General features: G+C 35.0%; 3 protein-coding genes across 3 annotated transcripts; all 3 read left to right on the top strand.

The window, feature by feature from the left end:
• The first annotated feature begins 202 nt into the window (after positions 1 to 202).
• LOC137028606 (collagenase 3-like) lies at positions 203 to 3,436 on the top strand. The gene is made up of 10 exons (XM_067397616.1): positions 203 to 344; positions 435 to 679; positions 763 to 911; positions 1,716 to 1,844; positions 1,988 to 2,149; positions 2,236 to 2,365; positions 2,453 to 2,583; positions 2,680 to 2,839; positions 2,933 to 3,036; positions 3,119 to 3,436. The coding sequence occupies exons 1-10, from the start codon at positions 240 to 242 to the stop codon at positions 3,223 to 3,225; spliced, it is 1,422 nt and encodes a 473-aa protein (XP_067253717.1). The 5' UTR covers positions 203 to 239; the 3' UTR covers positions 3,226 to 3,436.
• Positions 3,437 to 6,570: 3,134 nt separating this feature from the next.
• mmp30 (matrix metallopeptidase 30) lies at positions 6,571 to 11,830 on the top strand. Its single transcript, XM_067397618.1, has 10 exons — positions 6,571 to 6,680; positions 6,820 to 7,064; positions 9,817 to 9,965; positions 10,304 to 10,429; positions 10,510 to 10,671; positions 10,783 to 10,921; positions 11,061 to 11,188; positions 11,272 to 11,431; positions 11,512 to 11,615; positions 11,727 to 11,830. Exons 1-10 carry the CDS (start codon positions 6,579 to 6,581, stop codon positions 11,828 to 11,830), a joined length of 1,419 nt encoding a protein of 472 aa, XP_067253719.1. The 5' UTR covers positions 6,571 to 6,578.
• Positions 11,831 to 13,483: 1,653 nt separating this feature from the next.
• acat1 (acetyl-CoA acetyltransferase 1) lies at positions 13,484 to 21,775 on the top strand. The gene is made up of 12 exons (XM_067397623.1): positions 13,484 to 13,616; positions 13,825 to 13,872; positions 13,979 to 14,096; positions 15,040 to 15,135; positions 15,291 to 15,391; positions 15,496 to 15,639; positions 15,835 to 15,985; positions 18,226 to 18,321; positions 18,903 to 19,016; positions 20,438 to 20,502; positions 20,583 to 20,740; positions 20,844 to 21,775. The coding sequence occupies exons 1-12, from the start codon at positions 13,545 to 13,547 to the stop codon at positions 20,962 to 20,964; spliced, it is 1,284 nt and encodes a 427-aa protein (XP_067253724.1). The 5' UTR covers positions 13,484 to 13,544; the 3' UTR covers positions 20,965 to 21,775.
• Positions 21,776 to 24,045: the final 2,270 nt, after the last annotated feature.

The following is a 24,045-nucleotide window of genomic DNA, read 5'->3' as shown; positions in this document are numbered from 1 at the left end:
TTGTGTTTATAACAAATGAAAATGTTATAATATACTCAATAAGAAAAATAAATGATAAAGGAAGTTAAAAATCCTGTGATCATTCACTAGTCTGTCAGTTTAATGGTTTACTCACAGAAACCTGTGGCTGATGACTTCACCTATTGCTCAATACCTCACTGTTTTTAGAGTATATAAGCCTCCATCAGACTCTTGTCAATCAGAAGCGAAGCACAAGAGCGTAATAAGCAACGTACAACATGAGGAAGATTCACCGCCAGCTGTGTTTTCTTGCAATCCTGGTGCTCGTTATTGACGCAGGACCGATTGCACAGCCTGCTGACAAAGATGAAGCCACTGCAGAGGTATGATTTTTTTAGGCCTAGTACTAGCTTCCATGTTTTATTTGTCATACTCATAACTCCTCTAATAATTCTATGTTTTCCCTCCTTTAGTATTACCTGAAGAGATTTTACAATCTAACAGATGTAACAAATGTAAAAACTGACTTCCGACAAGGGTCCGGTCTGACTGAGAAGATGAAAGAGATGCAGGTGTTTTTTGGGCTCAAGGTCACTGGAACGCTGGACAAAGAAACAATGGAGGTGATGAAGAAGCCCCGCTGTGGAGTTCCAGATGTGGCTGCGTACTCCACGTTTGGAGACGGACTCAAATGGCAGACCAACAAGCTCACTTACAGGTATAATATCAGTTCTCTTGGTGTCACAGAAAAAAGACAGAGTGAAAGAAGCAGATAGAGACTATGTTCCTTTTTTTTGCCAGGATTGTGAACTACACTCCTGACATGTCAGTAGCAGAGGTGGATGATTCCATCAAAAGGGCCCTGCAAGTGTGGGCAGATGTCACTCCTCTGAGATTCACCCGGATTTACAGCGGCACAGCTGATATCATGATTCAATTTGGTTCAAAATGTAAGCTCTATCTATCTATCTATCTATCTATCTATCTATCTATCTATCTATCTATCTATCTATCTATCTATCTATCTATCTATCTATCTATCTATCTATCTATCTATCTATCTATCTATCTATCTATCTATCTATCTATCTATCTATCTATCTATCTATCTGTCTGTCTGTCTAATTCAGTTTAGTGCAGACCAATTAGTCCTCATATTCTGTCAAAATAATATATGCTTGTTGGCTGTGAATATTTGGGCTGTTATCTCAGGGCCACATATGCAAATAAGAGAGAAAACTAATATCATGTTAATAAGCATTCAAATGATGCTCATAAAAATAATTTTTATATTAGAAAAAACTGTTTTATCTTAGAAACAAAAATAATAGTGAAGTTTAAATTCAATTACAGCAGTTTCATTTTCCTTAAAATCTGTTCGGAAAAAGTTTGCAGTGCCAATGGGTGGAGCTTGACTCTGGACGTAATGGGAAGGGGTGTAAAGGTCAAACCACACCCTAACCCTAAACCTAATTAAGTCAAGTGGCATTAAATTGCACTTTATTAATAATTTATTTGTTTTAAATACTGTAATTTGTTGACTCAGGAATTTGGTATTCCAAATGGTTAAATAGCTTAAAATCGATGCGTCGAGTGAATCATTACCACCCTAAACCAATATTTCTTTAAAGTACACTATGTTTTATCTGAAGCCCAGCAGGTCCTTTGATTTATAAACATTTCTATAGAATTTTATATTGTTTATAGAACTGAATTCTTTATTGAACTCTAAATGTAAAACCTCTTTTCTACAGATCATGGTGATTATTACCCATTTGATGGACCAGGACGCACTTTGGCTCATGCTTTTGCTCCCTCACCTGGAATTGGTGGAGATGCGCATTTCGATGAGGATGAGTTTTTCACCTTCCGCTCATCAAGGGGTGAGTTTTGCTAAATGTAGTTTTGAGGTATATATTTTTTTATTTTAGTAGATGAAAAAGTGCAATGACATCCATCACACTGATTTTACCCCAAAATGTGTTTTTCATTTGTACCTGAACTGTTCCACTTGATTTGTCCACAGGTTTTGTCTTGTTCTTGGTGGCTGCCCATGAATTTGGTCACTCTTTGGGTCTTTCTCATTCCAACGTTCCTGGCGCTCTGATGTTTCCCACATACAGCTTCACTGATCCGGATCGTTTCTCTCTGCCCTCTGATGACATCAGAGGGATTCAGTCGCTCTATGGTAAATGTGCGATCTTCAGGAGATTATCTATACTATTTGAGTTGAACATATCCAGTCAATTGTTTACCATGTGGTATTTCCTTCAGGCCCAAACAGAGAAAAAAAACCCATCCAACCTGATCCAAAATTACCAACGACTCCTAACGCTTGTGACCCTAACCTAATCTTGGATGCAGTTACAACTCTTAGAGGAGAAACAATGTTCTTCAAAGACAGGTATTACACAAAAACAAATAAAAACTTGTGGATTTATATAGAGGCCTAAGATGTTTAAATGAAATGACTTCATGTGTCTCTGTGCAGCTTTTTCTGGCGTAGTTCTCCGAGCAGAAGTATGTCTCAAATTCAGATCAGGAGTTTCTGGCCCAATGCCCCGGATAATATCGATGCTGCTTATGAAAATCCAGCGCAAGATAAAGTTTTCTTTTTCAAAGGTATCTTTCTCAAACAATCTGGGAATGATTAAACCACAATCTCTGCATGCATCCATGCTCAGAATACCTCTAAGTATCACCTGTCTTTGTTTACAGGTCGACAAGTCTGGGCTTTTAGTGGAATAAATGCTGTGCCGGGCTATCCCAAGACTCTCAGCCGCTTTGGTCTTCCATCATCCATAAAAAAAGTTAGTGCTGCCATCCATGACAAAAACTCAGGAAAAACACTGCTCTTCGTTGACAGGATTTACTACAGGTTGGTCAAGTGCCAAATCATAAATAAAAACCATTGAAATTTACTCTGAAAATAAACTCTTAAATTTATCCTTTTTTTTTTTTTTTTTGGTAGCTTTGATGAGAAGGCGAAGAAGATGGACACAGGTTATCCCAAACAACTGGAACATGGATTTCCAGGAATGGCTGGAAAGGTTACAGCAGCCCATCTGTCAAAAAGTAGGTGTTTTATAACTAATTTTCTACAAGCATTAAAGTACAATGATTATACCTCATTAAGATAATTATTTTTTTCTTCCAGGTTACATTTATCTCTTTAGCGGGAATAAGGTGTTTCAGTTCAGTTCCTACGGGAAGAGGCTCCTCCGTGTGCTGAAGAACAATGACTTCCTGACCTGCCTTAAATAATACATGGGTTATTTAAAAACTACAGTGCTTTAAAAAAAAATGCATGGGCATATTTAAACAAATGTATTGTTTTTTTTTATTTTTTTATCTTCTCTGCTGTTCAAAGTTGCCATTAGATTTCTTATATAAACTGTTAACTAATTTTAAAAGAGTGTATATTTACAGAATCTGTTTTATGTTATTTTTAAATAAACTAAAGTGCCTAATTCAACTCAAGAGTATGTGTGCTTTTCAAGAATTGGTTTTTTGAATTTAACATTTTAAAAAGACTCAAAGCCGACTTACTGAGCAGAATCCGAAAATATCTATTGTAAACCCAATATTAGTAATCAGCTTTGAATATCAAACCATCTAAACTTTCAATAATAAATAAAACTCGAAAGCTTTATAAAAGGTCAGAGTTTTGTCAAAGCATGTAGATGCTTGTTGAAGTTGATATAGTATTAGGCGTTTCTGTGTATGAGCTTTTGAGGGATGGATTAGTCTTGTCATCATTGCGTGTTTGTGCTGTACCATAAAAACAAGTATTTGTTACGTAAAAGGGTCGCTCAGACATATATGGACAAACTTCCTGTGGTTACATTTTAGGTCATGAATAAGGGTGTTCTGGTGTACGTCTGTTAAACAGCCTCAGGGTTGTGTTTTTGAATTTGTGTCAGGATTTAGGAAACTTGTATAGGCACTGGACATGCCCTGAAGAGAATTCCAGTGGTTATGTAAAACTTATGTAAAACCTGTAGTACAAAAAAAAAACAAAAATCGCATCTGGCCTGTCATTGTCTATAGACTATAAACATTTAATGCCTATTTAATTTTATTAAATATTTTAGCATTTTGGGGCCATGCACATGCTCTGAAACATCCTGAAACAAAGTGTTTATTGATATGTATTCAAATTGAAATATTATAGCTGGATCTTGAAGTTAACAAAAGTAATGCATTCACACACACACACACACACATTTTTTCATTAGTACATTATACATTTATTCAGACACCTTGAACATTGAACATGAATATAACATGTATATATAGATATCACATGATATCAAATTTGAGATGAATTTGGTCAAATATATTTTCATTCACTTGATTATTTAGGTTGTGAGATGTTTCTGGCTGAAATACTACATGACATTAAAATGTAATATTTTAACGGCAATTCAATTGCGTAAAAGAGCATGGGAAAATCCAAAATTCCATTAATTTGTGTCAGAACCTTACGAGAACCCTGTCAAGCTATTTTTCTACCCTCACCCCCATTGTTATGACTGCTGATTGGTAGAGATAAACACTCAGCAAGACCCTTTCTAAACTATTTAGACTTTTAGAATTGATCTTGTTTGCTTTCGCACTAGGTTAACAAGTGGTACCTTTTCAAACTTATAGTACAAAACGTCAGTCATGCATGATTTAGGGGGGGGAAAAAACAGTGGCTTCCCCGATTGCAGCAGCTTTCATTTTCATTACAGATATTTTTTGCCACTTTTCCAGGAAGTGACTATTTTTTTCTCTTGAAGGGATATAAACGGTGCAAATGTTTTATGCAATAAGTTAAATCTGCAACTTTGAATGGAAACACATTATGTTATGCATGGCCTAACTTGCAGATTTCTTGGCAAATGTTTTTACAGAATTTTTATGAATGCTTTTTCTCAATTGCTAACACACATTTCATGACATTTTTTACATTTTAATGTAGAAATTTAGACAATGTAGAAACACAGCATAATATAGGCTACAGAAAAGAACCGTTTAAGCTGAGTTAAAGGGTTAGTTCACCTAAAAATGAAAATTCTGTCATTAATTTCATACCCTCATGTCGTTCCACACCCTTTAGACCTTTGTTCATCTTCAGAACACAAATTAAGATATTTTTGATAAAATCTGAATGCTCAGTGAGGCCTCCATTGACAGCAAGTTAATTTTGAAGCTTTACAAATCTTCGAAGCTTTATGAAGCTTTTTTTTTTTCGAATCAGTGGTCCGGAGTGTGTATCAAACATCCAAAGTCACATGATTTCAGTAAATGAGGCTTCGTTTCCTCATAAGTGTTTAGAAATTTTAACAGTTCACGTGACTTTGGCAGTTTGATACATGCTCTGAACCACTGATTTGAATCAAAAGATTCGTAAAGCTTTGAAGCTTCATGAAGCATACACTGCTAGATATCACTAGATATTGTTGAATAAAAGTTTTTAGGTGCACAAAAAGTATTTTTGTCGCTTTATAACATTAAGGTTGAACCACTGTAGTCACATGAACTTTAGTACCTTTCTGGGCACTGAAAGTTTTAATTATCTTACTGGCAATGGAGGCCTCACTGAGCCATCGGATTTTATCAAAAATATCTTAATTTGTGTTTCAAAGATGAACGAAGGTCTTGCAGGTTTGGAACGACATGAGGGTGAATAATAAATGACAGAATTTCAATTTTGGATGAACTAACCCTTTAACTAATTTAAATAAATGTAAACAATTAACCTATTGACGATAAATGTATTTGAGGAATTTGCAGGCCCCATGGGGGATCAAGATAAGGTATCAAAGGAACATGAAAAGCCAGCACATCCAACAGTGTCTCAAATCCAGGTGCATGGCAAAAAAAGTACATAAAAAAGCAAACCAAACTCAGCACAATGTGACTCCCACTAGTCTGAACAAGAGCTGATTTGCTCAAAACATTACATTATAATAGCCTATTCTGGTGAGTTTACATTCTTTTGTGGGGGCAACGGACTTTGTTTTGCGTTAAGATAAGCTGTCAAACATTTCAGCCATCTCCCCTGACAAATTTGTAGTATCTTTATTCCATCTTTGTAGACTGTAGAGTCACGCACGTAATCTGCTTGCAATTCTGAAAAGAAAATGTGTGATAAAAGGTATAAGAAGTTATATTATGTTATATTAAGTTATAACATAATATTCATTTCTTCCACTCAGAAGCAAAAAAGCTGGTAGGAAAACTATCTAGTGTCGGAAACTGGAAATGCATCACGTCTAACCAGGAGCATGGATAAAACATATCCCCTCTGGGGATGAAAATGACTAGAAGGGAGGATATCAAAAGCAGTAGCAGTGAATACAAAAGCTAAATTCTTCCTGAAGAGGCCTATTCAGTTGCGTCATCAGCAAGTCATCAGCAACAAAAACTTCTGTCTGGCATGTTCAGACAGGAGCCAAAACCCCTGAAACCATGACAGTTTCCCACTCCCACCCCCACTTATACCACTGCTGATTGGAAATGATAAAACACTAGACAAGCCCCTTTTTAGACTATCTAGACTTATAAAAGACACAAACAGAGACTCTGGGGGTCACTTTTCTTTCCCTGCAGAGGAAGAAGACTGCAGTATGAGGCACTTGACAGCTCTTGTTCTGACACTCGTGGTGTATTTGGCTCTTTGTGACGGCGCCCCCACGACTGCATCGCCAGAAGATCATCAAATAGCAGAGGTCAGTACCTATATGCCTTATGCGTACTCTTATGTTTATTATCTATATCCAATCTATACGTTTAATGTATTAATATCCTTGTGATATGATATTTATCAGTGATGTGTTTAATCACTTGTTCCTTCCTCTTTCTCCTCAGGCATATCTGTCACAGTTCTACAGGGACTCTAATGCAACTAAATCCCGCGGCAGAATGATGTTCCTTCCAGATCTAGAAAGTGAACTGAAGGCCATGCAGACGTTTTTTGGACTGGAGGTCACGGGCAAGCTGGACTCAAACACTCTTGAGACGATGAAGCTGCCACGCTGTGGAGTCACCGATGTGGCCAAATACGGTCACTTCCAAGGGAGTCCCAGGTGGAAGCAGAGTGTTGTAACGTATAGGTAGGTAGTTCTGTAGCTCAATCAGTAAAGCCGAAGGTCATGGGTTTGATTCCTTGAGTGCAATGTAAGTCATTTTGGATAAAAGCATCTCCCAAATGCATAAATGTGAAATGTTTAACTCCTTAATGAAATAACAAATAAGACAATTTTGCTCCCAGAAATTCAATTTATGGCAATCATGCCATATATAGAAATGCTTTCCAATTTTCTATGCAAAATGCACGAGACTGTCAATGAAGGGACTTTGAGGGCCAAAAGTAGTTTTTGAAAAAAAAGGAAGTTGCAGTACACTGTAAAACCCGCTAAGTTGCGGTAAATCAAACCATTTGAGGAAACTAATTGCTTCAAACCATTTAAGTTTTAAAACTAATATGTATAAGTACTCTAAACTCATATGCACTGAGTTAAATTCACTTAAATTTTAGAGTTGGTTTAGTCAATCATAAGAGTAAAGTCAACTTAAAGATTTTAAATTTACTCCACTCATTCAATTTGAGTTCAGGTAACAAATCTAACTAAGTCTTAACAACTATATCGTTACTTAAATGGTTTTAGGAAACAGATTGTGGCAAATGGTTTAAGTTAATCCATCTCAAAGTAATAAAGTTACGTAAGACTAAGCAAAACTTAACATTGGCACAAAATTATGACAGAACAAGAGGGTATTCTTAAAGGAACACTCCACTTTTTTTGAAAATAGGCTCATTTTCCAACTCCCCTAGAGTTAAACAGTTGAGTTTTACCGTTTTCGAATCCATTCAGCCGATCTCCGGTTCTGGCGGTACCACTTTTATCATAGCTTAGCATAGTTCATTGAATCTGATTAGACCGTTAGCATCGCGCTTAAAAATGACCAAAGAGTTTTGATATTTTTCCTATTTAAAACTTGACTCTTCTGTAGTTAAATCATGTACTAAGACCGACGGAAAATAAAAAGTTGTGATTTTCTAGGCTGATATGGCTAGGAACTATACTCTCATTCCGGCGTAATAATCAAGGAACTTTGCTGCCGTTCCATGGCTGCAGCAGGCGCAATAATGCAGCGTCTCTCACAAACGTCTCCATGGTTGCAAGGCACGTTCCCTGTGCAAGCAGGGGCTCACGGGCGCTGCGTAATATCATTGCACTGCTGCAGCCATGATACGGCAGCAAAGTTCCTTGATTATTACGCCTGTATGAGAGTATAGTTCCTAGCCATATCAGCCTAGAAAATCACAACTTTTTATTTTCCGTCGGTCTTAGTACATGATTTAACTACAGAAGAGTCAAGTTTTAAATAGGAAAAATATCAAAACTCTTTGGTCATTTTTAAGCGCGATGCTAACGGTCTAATCAGATTCAATGAACTATGCTAAGCTATGCTAAAAGTGGTACCACCAGAACCGGAGATCGGCTGAATGGATTCGAAAATGGTAAAACTCAACTGTTTAACTCTAGGGGAGTTGGAAAATGAGCCTATTTTCAAAAAAAGTGGAGTGTTCCTTTAAGTATTTATTGAAAAACAACAGTTACTTCACAAAATGTTCAAGCATAAAACAAAATAATTGGGCTGTCAAGTCTAAAATATAACTTTAAAACAATCTTAGATTTTTTTTCCCTCCAAGTATAAGACCCCACAAACAAGGAAAAATGTTTGTTTAAAATTTTCAATTTTATAAAATTTGTAAAAGTTTGTAGATCATTTTTATGTAAGAAAGGTAATCCAAAGGCAGTGCACTGACTTGGAAGACATCACCTCATCTTCAAAGACAATCAAAATATCCAGTGGGTTAAAAGGTAAAAAGTTCCCTCTTCCTCATCAACAGCAATGATGGAGAGTGTTGCCTTCTGCACCTGGTCAAGCTCCTTTTTCTAAAAGCATAGGAAAAAGAAAAAAAAAAACTGCGTTAGTGTATGTCACCACAGATAAAAACAACCCTTGTCAGAGCAGACACCATATTTAAAATAACATTGTAAAGGTTTTGGAGTATTGTCTACTCAATAGGGTGTGTTTATTTAAAACCATGTAGTACTTTAATTTTCACAGCATGTCTTTCAGAGTTGTTTGAATGTTTTTTATTTTTTATTTTTATTAATAAAAATTTCATTTGGCATCACCCTAAAGTTATTTATTACACTAACTAAAGAAAAGTGGTACTTAAAGGGTTAGTTCACCCAAAAATGAAAATTCTGTCATTAGTTACTCACCCTCATGTCGTTCCACACCTGTAAGACCTTCTTTCATCTTCAGAACATAAATTAAGGTGTTTTTCATAAAATCTGATGGCTCAGTGAGGCCTACATCGCCAGCAAGATATTGCAAGATATCACAAATGAATTAACTTTTTAAAAAGTTTTAAGTAAAATGAACTTATTTCATTTAGTGAATTTCACAGTTAGGTTTTACAGTGTACTCTTCTCTATTGTGATGTATATCTGAGTGAAAATGCTTCTCGCGCAAGAAAAAATGTAGGGTGGGTTTGGATGGTTGTGGTTTGCTATTGGTCGATCTCATGTGAGTGACAGGTTGTCCCGCCCTCACACCAGTAAACATGTCATCAGAGAAGAAAAGAGATGTCGCTGCAAGTGGAGGGGGAGTTTTTTGATTAAAGATTATGAGGGGAAAAGTAAATAAAATAATAATAATAATGATGTACACAGTTAAATCATTTATTATAAACACTGTAATATTCCATAAAAATATGAATTGCCAATTGATCTCATGGTGACTTTAAAGTTGATAATAAACATGATTTTCTTCTTTCTCTCTTAGAATTACTGAATATACATCACAGTTAAGCCAGGGAGATGTGGATGCCGTTATTGCCAAAGCTTTCCAGCTCTACAGTGATGTTATTCCACTCGATTTCAAACAGATCTACAGTGGCACAGCTGATATCATGATTCTCTTCAAGGCTGGATGTAGGTTCTAAACACACATGCATTCCCTCATTTCCAAATATATGAATGATAAATATATGCATATTATCCTGAAGGTTATGGGTTTCATTCTCAGTACTGGCAGAAATGACTGAGGTGCCCTTGAGCAAGGCACCTAACACCCAATCGCTCCCTGGGTGCCACAGCAAAATGGCAACCCACTGAAAAGCATGTGTGTGTGTTCACTATTCACTACTCCTAATGCGTGTGCACTAACTTGGATGGGTTAAATGCAGAAGACTGAGAATTCTGAGTATGGGTTAGCATTCACATGTCACTTTCATATACATATGACATATACAATGTATGTTTCCTTTTAGATCATGGAGATTTTTACCCATTTGATGGGCCTAATGGGGTTCTGGCTCATGCCAACTCACCCGGTCCGGAGCAGGGAGGAGACACACACTTTGATGATGATGAGACATGGACCCTAAGTTCACGAGGTGAATGAACAAATCATGTAGAATCACATACATGTAAATTATTACATTTTAATAAAAAAAAAAAAAAATAATTGCTTTAGGTATAAACCTGCTTTTGGTGGCCGCTCATGAGTTTGGACATGCACTGGGACTAGATCACTCCAATGACCCTTCTGCACTCATGTATCCAACTTACCGATACGTCAACACTAATGGCTATACACTTCCCCGTGATGACCGACTTGGGGTCCAGGCCCTGTATGGTAATTTTTTTTTTTTGCAATATCAATAGATTAAATACAATAGATCAGCTTAATCAATTTTAAAACAATCAATAAATATGTGTTGTCCACCCATTTTCTATAATGTTTCAGGTGTTCGAACGTCAACAGATCAACCTAAACCTGACCCAAAACCAAATCCTGGACCAAGCCCACCAGAACCATGCAAGCGTGACTTAGTTTTTGATGCAGCAACCAGCATTCGTGGAGAACTGTACTTCTTTAAAAATGGGTAAGAATACACACACACACATGGAAATGCTGCAAAAATAAATAAATAATCACAAATTATAACCCTAATGTGGTATTGGCAAGGTCAAGTAAAAATTTGATTTAAAAACTGTAATTTTTCATGCCTTCATGTCCATCAGGTATTACTGGAAAAAGGGCTACTACAGTGGACTTTCAGTGCATGAAATAAAATCTACCTGGCCATCCATTGACTCTGTTGATGCCGCTTATGAGTTCAGTGGCAGAGACATTAGCTTCCTTTTCAAAGGTAAAATCTTATTTCCCAAAGAGTCTTTAAGTGGTGTATAAAAATGCTTCAGTAAATGCAGTTGTGTGCTCTTTCACATACAGGTCAGCAGTACTGGGCAGTAAAAGGCAGCACTACTTTGTCTGAATATCCCAAACCCATATCCAAATTTGGGTTTCCCACAAATGTGAAAAAGATTGATGCAGCTGTACATGTGAAATCAACTGGTCACACTTTATTCTTTGTCGGAAGCAAATACTGGAGGTGAGAAAAAAATATATAACATTGTGTTGATTTTTTTTTAAAACAACATCAAAACTAACATAATTTCAACAACAATGTAGTTTCAATGAAAGAACAGCTCAGATGGACAGAGGCTTTCCTAAAACTATTCAACGTCATTTTCCTGGCATTGGCTCAAAGGTGGATGCTGCTTTTGAAAATTATGGTGAGCTTAAACACTACAAAACAAAAACATTAACCATTCAATCATTCATTATTTAATGCTGTTCCATTTTGTATTTTTCCTAAAATGTATTTTTTCCCCCCTCCTTTTCAGGTTATCTGTATTTCTCAGAAGGTCCAAGGCAAACGGAGTATGATTTCACCTCAAGACAAGTGAAACGTGTTCTGTTGAACTATGGATGGCTGAACTGCTACTAAGCTTTGAATTGAAAATGTAGACATTTTCTAATCTGTTTCAGTATTCTTGTACTATATTTTCTATTTTGTACAGACAAAGCCACAATAAATGTTTTTTTTAATTACAACTAATATTTACAACTTGTTCTAACTCATCTTCTAATATAATAAATAAAATGAATGTAAATGAGAGGTATTGCAATCAATATAATTGATTTACCTGTTCAAAAATACGTTAAAGGTGCCCTAGAATCCAAAATTGAATTTACCTCAGCATAGTTGAATAACAAGAGTTCAGTACATGGAAAAGACATACATTGAGTTTCAAACTCTATTGTTTCCTCCTTCTTATATAAATCTCATTTGTTTAAAAGACCTCCGGAAAACACGCAGATCTCAACATAACACCGACTGTTACATAACAGTCAGGATCATTAATATGTATGACCCCAATATTTGCATATGCCAGCCCATGTTCAATGCATAACACAAGGGCAGCAAGTATTAATGTCTGGATGTACACAGCTGAATCATCAGACTAGATAAGCAAGCAAGGACAATAGCGAAAAGTGGCAGATGGAGCAATAATAACTGACATGATCCATGATATCATGATATTTTTAGTGATATTTGTAAATTGTCTTTTTTTAAATGTTTCGTTAGCATGTGGCTAATGTACTGTTAAATGTGGTTAAAGTTACCATCGTTTCTTACTGTATTCACGGAGACAAGAGCCGTCGTTATTTTAATTTTTAAACACTTGCAGTCTGTATAATTCATAAACACAACTTCATTATTTGTAAATCTCTCCAACAGTGTAGCATTAGCAGTTAGCCACGGAGCACTATCAAACTCTTTCAGAATCAAATGTAAACATCCAAATAATATAACTGCACTTATAGTCCAGAGCTCAGGAGGCAGGGAGTGAGAGATTTAAAGGGGCCGCGCAGCCTGATTCGGCGTATAGTTAATGATGCCCCAAAATAGACAGTTAAAAAAATTAATTAAAAAAAATGGGGTATTTTGAGCTGAAACTTCACAGACACATTCAGGAGACACCTTAGACTTATATTACATCTTTTGAAAAGACGTTCTACGGCACCAAATACTCTTTTATAATGAATATGTTTCAGTTTCTGAATTTAAGACACTGTGAAGTGTAAAGTAAAAAATGTCTAGGCAGTGTAACAGTAAGATTATAAAAAAGGCATTTATTAAAGTCTCTTAATAAATGGGCGGTAGCCTATACATATTTAAAAAAAATTTTTTTGCTTATTTCTTTTACTAATTCTTAACAAAAAAAAAGCATTGAAGCAATTTTGTTTTATATTATTAATATATTTTTTTTTTTTTTTTTTTTTTTTTTTGTCAAATCAAAGTTACGGACTGTGTGTCAAAACCAAAAATTACATATTTAAACCTTTTATGACAAGGCACATTTTGTTCAGGTGAAATGGAGTAGGCTAAATCGAAGAAAAGATGTATGAACCCAACATGGAGACAAATATTATATTTCTTAGAACTTTGTACAAGTGTTTTTAACTAAACTTCACCTATAAAAACCTTTTTCACCCATTTCACGTTTTCCAACAATTATGACATAAACTACACTACCCATAATGCTTCGGGCCGTCGCCATGTGACGCAGACACACCTCTTACTGTGATTGGCTGCTCACTGCAAGAGTTCACTCCACTCATTCGGAGGGCTGAAGGTGAAAATTGCTCTTCTGTGTATGCAGTTTTCCATCGCGATAATGACATCCAGTGCAATTTACAGTACACGCACACATCTGTGCAGACATCTGGTGAGTTTGAACTAAATAAATCGACATCGATAGCCGAACTTTGTCGCGAGACCCACGGCACATGCAGCAGTTTAACCGCAGGCCTGTTTCATTATTTACCTTTTAAAACACTGAGCTTCACTTCATGAACTGTAGGTCGTTGGTCTTTGTTGACATAAACGCTATAATCAGTTATGCGGACACCCATTTTATGAATCTGTCTTTGCAGGCACATAAATATCTGAGTAGGACATACAGCACACGACCATCTCTAAATGTGAGTAAAATGTTATGCGATTTTTGTATCACTTCATGGACCCAGAGCTGTTTCTCTCAGGTGTGCATTCAGTAAATATGATCTTTTCTCATTTGTCTCTGGACAGGAAGTTGTCATCGTCAGTGCAGTTAGGACCCCAATGGGGTCTTTCAAAGGAAGCCTTTCCACAGTACCTGCCACCAAACTCGGTTCCATTGCTATAAAAGGAGCCATTGAGAAAGCAGGTATCTATCTATCTATCTATCTATCTATCTATCTATCTATCTATCTATCTATCTATCTATCTATCTATCTATCTATCTATCTATCTATCTATCTATCTATCTATCTATCTATCTATCTATCTAAAATGTTGTATTTTATAAAGAATATAATTATTTATTATAAATAAATATAATGTATGTATATTATATATTATTAAATTGTATTATTATTAATTATTTCTTTTTAAGTTTTGGGTCTGAGCAAATAAAAGAATACTTTTATTTATCAAGGATGCATTAAATTAACCAAAAGTGACCGTAAAGACATGTATAATGCTATGAAAGATTTTTATTTCAAATAAATTTTCTTTTGAATGTTCTATTCATCAAAGAATTCTGAAAAAAATGTATTTGTTTTGATAAAAATATTAAGCAGCACAGTTGTTTTCAAAATTAATAATGATAATAAATTGATAATGATAATCAATAATGATTTCTGATGGATCATGTGACACTGAAAACTGGAGTAATGATGCTGAAAACTCAGCTTTGCATCACAGGAATAAATTATGTCTTAAATACATTGAAATAGAAAACAGTTATTTGAAATTATAATAACATTTCACAATATTACTGTAAATTTACTGTATTTTTGATCAAATAAATGTAGCCTTGGTTAACAGAAGAGACTTACTGCGAAAAAATTGTATTGTATATATATGTATTGCATATGTAAGCGTGTAAAATATAATACAAATAATAACCAGAGTAACAAACTTCTTTAAATCAGAAAGTTGTGCTATTCGCCTGTACAATAAATGCCACTTAGTTCGATGTTTTGTTATGTAATGCAGTTATATTCATGAAATAATTGTCTTTAAATCTAAATTTTTTTAGTCTTATTTGTTCTAGCTGTCCGTATGATATATGACATCATATTAGGAGGTTTGCATGTCATCTACAGGAATTCCTTTGGAAGAGGTAAAGGAAGTTTACATGGGCAATGTGTTGCAAGCAGGAGAAGGACAAGCACCAGCCAGACAAGCTGTCCTGGGTGCAGGTGAGTAATTTATAATACATATTTTTTCTTTAATTATTTGTGCTTTACCTGGCATGAATTTACAAATGCAACTTCTCAAAGAGAAGCTTTTAGCATTTAGTGTTAGTGTAGGTTCTGCTGAGCGTTGTGTGATGTTTGTTGTTTTCCTCATGCAGGTCTCCCACTGTCCACTGAGGCAACTACCATCAATAAAGTGTGTGCCTCTGGGATGAAGTCCATCATGATGGCCGCTCAGAGTCTCATGTGTGGCCATCAGGTAGTGTGGAAGACACGTTACCAGAGATTCAGAAAGTGTTGTGTTTGAGTGAGCCTCAGTGTGCTAATAAAGCACAATTATTAAATCTATATGATGTCTCCCAGGACGTGATGGTTGCTGGTGGAATGGAAAGCATGTCTCAGGTTCCGTATGTCATGGCCAGAGAAGCGCCCCCTTATGGTGGAGTGAAGATGGAGGATCTGATTGTTAAGGACGGTTTGACGGACGTCTACAACAAATTCCACATGGTATGTACGTTTGTTAAGAACCAGTAAGAAAGATTGCATTTTATTTGCATAAAAGCTTGATAATAAGATAAGTATTGAGTGAAAAAAGGAAGTGAATGAAGTTGTGTGGAAACTTTGGACAGCACTGTACATATAACACTGGAGAGGCCATGATTGTGTACAACGTGTACAAAATTGTGTATTTCCCCATTTTAGGGAAACTGTGCTGAAAACACAGCCAAGAACAGCAGCATCTCCAGGGAGGAGCAGGACGCATTTGCCATCAACTCTTACAGCCGCAGCAAAGCAGCATGGGAGTCTGGCATCATGGCCAAGGAAGTGGTTCCTGTGAGCATCCCTCAGAGAGGTTGGTTTCACTACTGTAGCTGTTTAATTCCTTATCATTCCCAAAGAATTACCTTTTATCAGCTAAAATATGTAGGGGTGTGACCATACATTTATCTCACGAGACGAGATGATGCACGATATTGGGTTCACGAGAACGAGATGATATTTTAATGCCATTTTTAAGAAATCTTCAATGACGAAATATGTGACTGGGAAAAAAAAGTATTTTATTCGACTGAAATCATAAAATGCAAAACAATGCAGATTAATTTTGAAATGTTTTAACTAGTGCTGTCGCAAAATATTAATTTGGTAATCGAGTTATCAGATAATACAAATAGTAAACAATAGCCTTTAAAATGATTTAATATGACTTAAATGACATATAAAATAAGAATGAAGCAATAGTAATTGGTTCATGGTTTTATTAAACAACACTGTTAAAATACACAATGTAATACACACGATATAAACAACTAATTATGTACATTATTATAACAAATGCCTGCAGAGGGCACCAAAGGCCTGGTTATTGTTGTTTTTACAACAACCAAAACAACATAATCTTAAAAGGTCCCGTTTTTCGTGTTTTTTTGAAGCTTTGATTGTGTTTATAGTGTGCAATATGACATGTGTTCATGTTTCGCGTGTAAAAAAACACAGTATTTTTCACATAATTTACTTATCTGTATACCGCTGTTTCCACTGTCATAAAAACGGGCTGATGACTTCCTTGTTCTATGAAGTCCCTCCTGCAGAAATACGTAACGAGTTCTGATTGTGCCAGCGGTTCCTGTGTTGTGATACGACAGCAGCTTAGCGCTCCTTGCCCGGAAAGGTCACGCCTCTTACCATAACGTGTGCTGCACATAGTTTTACATGTGGATTATTGTGGTGTTGTGCCGAATGAACACAAAAGACAATAATTCCAGAGAGACTGAACTCTTTAATCTCCACAAGCAGCGACAGAAAATGTACAACGTTTGCACTCACTCAGAAGAGTACCTCATACGGAAAACAGCCATATACATAAACATAGTCCCCTCTTGTGGCCATTATGTGCACTGCAGTCCAACATTAACTATTGCAGTAAGGATACCACAATTATAATTTTCGGGAACCGAGTTAAACATAAATTGTAACCATTGATCTCTAAGCACAGCGTCCCTGGGAAGGCCAAACAAAGGTGATTGGACTGCAGGATGAAAAAAAAAAGCGTTTCGATGACATGGCGTCAAACACACTCTACAAACGCAACTCTTGCTCTTCTCCGTGGGAGCGCAACAAGACCACGCCCCCTTTTTTGTGTATTCCTGTGGGCGGAGGTTAGTCAAAAAACTGTTTTAGTGACGTCATTAAAGAAGGAAGTAGAGGGATGTAGTCCAAACTGGCTGTTCGATGTAGGCGACTTCTGTTAAATAAAATATCTCGCTTGGCATTGAGCTTTAAAATTTTACAGATTTTATTTATACTCTAGCAACAACATTACACACTAACTAAAGTTTGAAACATGGGATCACGAAGAACGGGACCTTTAATATTTGGCCGCTCCTTTATAATAGAAATGCTACAACCACTGTAATTTCTGGAACAAAAACGTGGGCATCAAAACATGCAAACCTAGAGGTTTAGGGGTTAGCCTTGCTCAAGGGCACCTCAGTCAGTTGTGGGTAATGAGAGTGGAAGAGAGCGCTGTTCATTCTCTCCCCACATCTACATTTCCTGCCAGTACTGAGACTCGAACCCACAACATTTAGGTTACAAGTCCGACTCTAACCATTAGGCCACAACTGACCCTACAAAGGAGAACAATTAATGTGATAATGAAGAGAAACTCAAGCTGTGAACATCTGGTGAAATGGCGCACGTTGTGTTCCCTGATGGATGTTATAAGCAACCTAAACTCACAGCATATGCAGAGATGGAGTTAGTTAACCGAGCTGCTGAGATGCGCTCCACACAACGTAAAGTATGTCAGACTTTATATGCATTCTCAAATGCATGTTCTTGGAAACCTAAACGAACATCAAGTTTTTGCAACAAACTCTGTCATGCAGATATCACAAGCTTTTCACCTCAACATGAAATATCTCACATTTTAATATTGTGAGATCTTGTGGCACGATATCTCGTCACACCCCTAAAAATACACTAATGCACACACACACACACACACACACACACACACACACACATATGTGTGCATACATTATATAAAACGCACCATGATTGTGATTAAAATATGCTCTCACTGCACAGGAAAACCAGACGTTGTTGTGAAGGAAGATGAAGAATATAGAAAGGTTGACTTCAGCAAAGTCCCCAAACTGAAGACTGTGTTCCAGAAAGACAACGGTACAAGATCATCACTTCATTAGCTCTTGTGAAAAAGTCAGCATAATTCTACTGATGTGCACTTTTAGTGTTCTTCATATCTTAAAAGTATACTTAAAATAAAAAAAACTGCACTTTCATGTAGATTTGTTTAAATTGTCTATTGTAATATTTCCAAACTAAAAGTTATGCTCTAAAGTACATTTTCAATAATTGTTTTAATAATCTTTAGTCATGTTTAAAAAAGTACACTTATTATGTTCATTAACATACTAAAGCACATGATTGTAATTGTAACTGTAGTATGTTAATTTATATTAGATTTGAAGTTAATATATTTTAAATGTGCTAAATTGCAACTTCCTCATTACAAATGTGTACTTGCAAATAATTTTTTGCTTGTGCATAAATGCCATATTTCAAAGACAATAGAATTATAAAAGTAAATATAAAGAATTAAGTAAAAAAAAAAAAAACACTATTTAGTTCACCTATCTGCATTTATTATATTATTTAAGTGTTTGAAAACATTACATGCTGTTCGCATGGATAATAAAGAAGTGTTTTCAGTTCAGAAGACAAGCATACCTTTGTTTTTGCAGGCACGGTGACGGCAGCCAACGCTAGTACGCTGAATGATGGAGCGGCTGCTCTCGTGCTCATGACAGCAGATGCGGCAAAGAGGCTCAACGTCACACCGCTTGCAAAGATTGTTGGTGAGGCAATTCACACCTGTTTAAATAATGTTATGGTGCATTCTGTTCATTTTAACCACAACATTTTGTTCATGTTTCATGAATAATTCACTGTTTCTTTAGCTGTTAGCCAATGCTCTATGTCTGAATACATCCACCTGAATTCTTTCCTGAACAACTTCACCATGTTAAAGGCACTTTAATAATTTAATGTTATTTAAATGAAGTTAAGCAAACTACTTTTGATGAAGTAGAAAGTGCTAAAAAAACGCAAAAAGCAAATGGTTGCTAACTATTTTGGTATATTATTTATATTATCTGAAAATAGTTTTATTATTATTTCTAAAGTGAGGCACTTCAAAAAATACGTTTACTGTAAAACAAATGTTCTGTACTAAATGTTTTTTTTTTATTTTATACAAAATATATATTTTATAAAATACAATTTACTCTAAAACTGTTATAAAATGAAAGCCATATGTCTAACCAAATTGTTTAGTTGTTATACCAAAAATAGCCACCGGGTGTCACCCACATTACATTGAATTTTTTTAAATGTGTTTTCCTGTAACAAATTATTACATTTCTGTCACAGTATCACTTCTATCACAAAGCAGCCGCCAAATATGTAACCTTGAGTTTCAGACCTTTCAGACAATATGGGTTTTGTCAAGATTAGAAACGTTTTGATTAAAAAATAGTTAAAATAATTTTTGTAATGTGAAGTATGACACTGCCTACTTGGGGGAGGAGCCAGTTAAAAGGGTTTAAAGTGGTTTTCACAGGATGAATTTTGAGTTTTTAGGCTTTTGAATGATGCCTAATTTATGATGATTCTAAAATATGTTAAGAAAAAAAGGCGATTAAAAAAAGAGTGCTGAGCATCCCGCCAGGGGGACGGTGACAGTTAAGAAAATGCATGAAATTCTGAAATAAACTAAAGCATATTATATTATCTTATAAATATTACAAAATAGAAGCAATTCAATTTGAAGTGTTCTTTAAAGAATTTAAATGTCTATCAACATCTTTCTTGAAAGAAAGAAGGTATTTTCTTTGAAAATCTAAATTTATGAATGTAGAATTTCCAAGAAATAGTAATAAAATAATTATAAACTTAATATGATAAGGGTCTATTTTTCAAAGAATCACCACAAATCACACATTTTTAGCTAATACAAAAGTTTGAGGATAGTTACAAATAATTAAAGCTAATTGAAGGGCAGTAATGTTTCTTTTTAGCATTTTTAATAGGCTAAATTACTATTTTTCTTTTGGGGGGGATGGCTTTTTCCTGGGAGAACTACTCTGTTTTGAGTGTATATGAGTTGGTTGCATTATCACTAATAGTAAGTTACTCAAATATGGCCAATTTTGTCCAATTATGCATGTTTGCTGGCTTTTTCTACACATCTGTACTACAATTTTATCTTAATTTACAGCTTTTGCTGATGCTGCTGTCGCCCCCATCGACTTCCCTATCGCTCCTGCCTTTGCCGTCCCTAAGGTGAGCTAAATTTATGTGTTAATTACTAAGGAGAAGTGTTTTTTGAAGTCCGTCAGTGCAGTAACATCTATGTTGTGCAGATCCTGAAGGCTGCCGGTTTAAAGAAAGAAGACATTTCCATGTGGGAGATCAATGAAGCCTTCAGTGTCGTGGTGCTGGCCAACATCAAGATGTTAGACATCGACCCCAACAAAGTCAATATCAACGGAGGAGCAGTTTCCCTCGGACATCCAATTGGGTAATACAAGCAACATCCTTCTCATACATCACTGTTCACTGCATTGACATACTGGAATTAGATTTGCATGTTAATTAATGTGCCTGTTTTGCGATTTTTCTAGAATGTCGGGGGCAAGAATCGTAGGACACATGGTGCACAATCTGAAATCGGGACAGTACGGACTGGCCGGAATCTGCAATGGAGGAGGCGCCGCTTCCTCCATTCTGATCCAGAAGTATTAGGACTTGAGATTGCAATTAAATTCATTACAGAATTTGTGTAGGATTTGGACTTTTGACCAGATTCTTCATGCATATATCCTTAATGTGAGTCTGCTCTCTTGTTCTCCCTCCAGAAAAGCTCACTCTTGTTTTTTAATTAAAATAGGGGAAAATGTATCGAAGCTCATACAATACAAACTTCTCGAATGGTAATTTATTCTGTGCACTCATTGCATATATCATTACGTGGTGTCATTCTCAAAATAATGGTTATAATATTGTAATGAAAGGGTTTCGAATGTTACAATCTGTTACTGCAATAAAAGAGACTATTGATTGTTTTTGTTGATGCTGATTGTGATAATTAATACTCATAAGACATAATGCAGTTCCCCGGAATGAACACCAGATGGGGAACCTGCTTTGAGCTCTGCTTGCTGCTGGATGCATTTCTGCAAATAATTAACAACGTAAACTATAGAAGTTTACATATGATGACTTCTGTTTCTGAGAACCCTGGAAATGTGAAAGGGTCCATTGAGGCAGTTCTGACCTGAAGCTAATTTATGCCACAAATAAATTTTAAATTGTAATTTTTTTTATCATTTTTAGCCAGACTGTCATACAAAGAAATTATAAACGCAAGCAAAAACAAGAGAGAAGCAACTAAATATTATTAACTGATAATGGTGTAGTCAGTGTATGCTGTTTCCTGTGAGCTTTTTGATTGTTTATGCTTTTTTGGTATCACTTTAAAAAATAAGGTTCTTTAGTTAACATTAGTTAACTACATTAGTTAACATGAACTGCACTTACACAGCATTTATTAATCTTTGTTAATGTATTAGTACATGTTGAAATAAACATTATTAAAATCTTGTTAACATTACTTGCACTGTGAACTAACATTAACAAACAATGAACAACAGCATTTTCATTAACATTAACGAAAATAATATTAAATTCAGTAATAAATATACTGCTCATGATTAGTTCATGTTAATTAATACATTAACTAATGTTTAACTAATGAACTATTTTAATGTGTTTCCACTTTTTTAATATAAAATAAAAACCTGTAGCTGTAGTTTACCCCTTTTTTGCCAAATAATTTTGTCAGATAAATACCTTAAACTTTTAAAGTTTAGTGTTCTGTTTATATATAATATATATATATATTAGATATAATATAAACATTTATTTATTTAATATATATGTATATATATATATATATGTTTATAAAATATAAGCATATATTTATTAAACATATTTATAAACATTTATTTAAAAAATTATATATATATAATATAAGCATTTATTAAACATATATATAAAATATAAACATTTATAAACATTTATTTATTTAATATATATATTTATAAAATATAAACATATTTATAAACATTTATGTAATATATATTTATAAAATATAAACATATTTATTAAACATATTTAGAAACGCATTTATTTAAAAAAAATAATATATATAATATAAACATTTATTTATTTAAAAAATATAAAATATAAACATATTTATTAAAAACATTTATAAACATATATATAAATGTTTATAAATATGTTTAATAAATATGTTTATATTTTATATTTTTTTTATATATATTTGTTATTTTGTTAAATAATGTCTTGACAAATGGTCTGTCAATTAGAATACAAAATTTGATGGAAAAATAAGTGTTGTTAGTCACATTAAACAGAAATCATTTACATATCCTCATATTGTTCTAAACTTGTGTGAATTTTTTTGGAGCCCACTGACTTCCATTGCATGGACCCCCCAAAAATTCTCATAATATCTTCTTTTGTTCCACAGAAGAAAGCCAGTCATACAGATTTGGAACAACATGATTTTCATTTTTGGCTGGAGTATCCCTGTAAAAGTTCTGACATTTTCTCTGAAATCTATATAGTGCATAATTTGGTGACTTGCTTAGGCATTTCAACAAAATAGGATAAAAAGAATCTGTGAAAAATGAGAATTACTTGCTTCAACTTGAAATTTACATGCGGTGCACTGTATACACTAGGCTTATTTAGTGCAGAAATAATAACAGTGTGGTAGTATGTTGTTTTGAACAGACAGTTTTCAGTCACTTTACCTCAAAGACATCTGTTAAATGTTTAACACATGTGTCAACTTTGTCCCAGCTATTGTGCAGCAAAATCCTTCACCTTGAGAAAACATATCTGGCTCTACCTTAAGATGCCACACTTTCACATCACATAATGTTAGTTTTGCTAAGTACACATAGCCTATGTTTATCATTTAGTTTCTTCTCTCAGTTTGTCATTGAAAAGTTATTGTGCTTCAATCTAAGCGATAGATGATCGAGTCAAATATTAACAGGATGTTGTGAGAGCACTTGCAACATCATGAATGTCAAAGTTTCGGCCCAATGACTCAGTTACAGAATAACAGCAGGGCCGAAATTGACCCTGTGTGATGATGGCTGAGTTTGGGAAACCGCACTTACAGTAGCCTACAGTTTATCTTTATAACTTGTTTTTTTAAAATGTAATGATTTCTCAATGTGTTCTAGAAATTGAACAGGAAGAGGAAGTCTGGTTACGTCTAATCGTAACAGACTAATCTTTCATCACATAAGCCTTGTAATGGTTTTATAGCTTTCTATCATTCAGGTGATTCTTGAGAAATTTACAAAATGATTTCTTGTACTCCGGCTGGTGATTTTATGATGCTTATACAGTTAGTTGCCCTTATTAACATTCATTTCCAAATGAGGGGAGGTAACCCCCCAATAATTAAAATTGCCAAGTACCCCAACATTTAAAGGGATAGTTCACCCAAAAATGAAAATTTGATGTTTATCTGCTTACCCCCAGGGCATCCAAGATGTAGATTACTTTTTTTCTTCAGTCGAACGCAAATTGTGATTTTTAACTGCAACCGCTACCGTCTGTCAGTCAAATAATAGCAGTGATTGGGAACTTGAACAATAAGAGTCGAAAAAACGTCCATAGACAAATCCAAATTAAACCCTGCGGCTCGTGACGGCACATTGATGTCCTAAGACACAAAACGATCAGTTTGTGCGAGAAACCGAACAGTATTTATATCATTTT

The sequence above is a fragment of the Chanodichthys erythropterus genome, chromosome 10, assembly GCF_024489055.1.
Source record: "Chanodichthys erythropterus isolate Z2021 chromosome 10, ASM2448905v1, whole genome shotgun sequence".
Taxonomy (NCBI): Eukaryota; Metazoa; Chordata; class Actinopteri; order Cypriniformes; family Xenocyprididae; genus Chanodichthys; species Chanodichthys erythropterus.
Note: the sequence above shows the minus strand (reverse complement) of the source record. Positions and strands in the feature narration are given on the sequence as shown.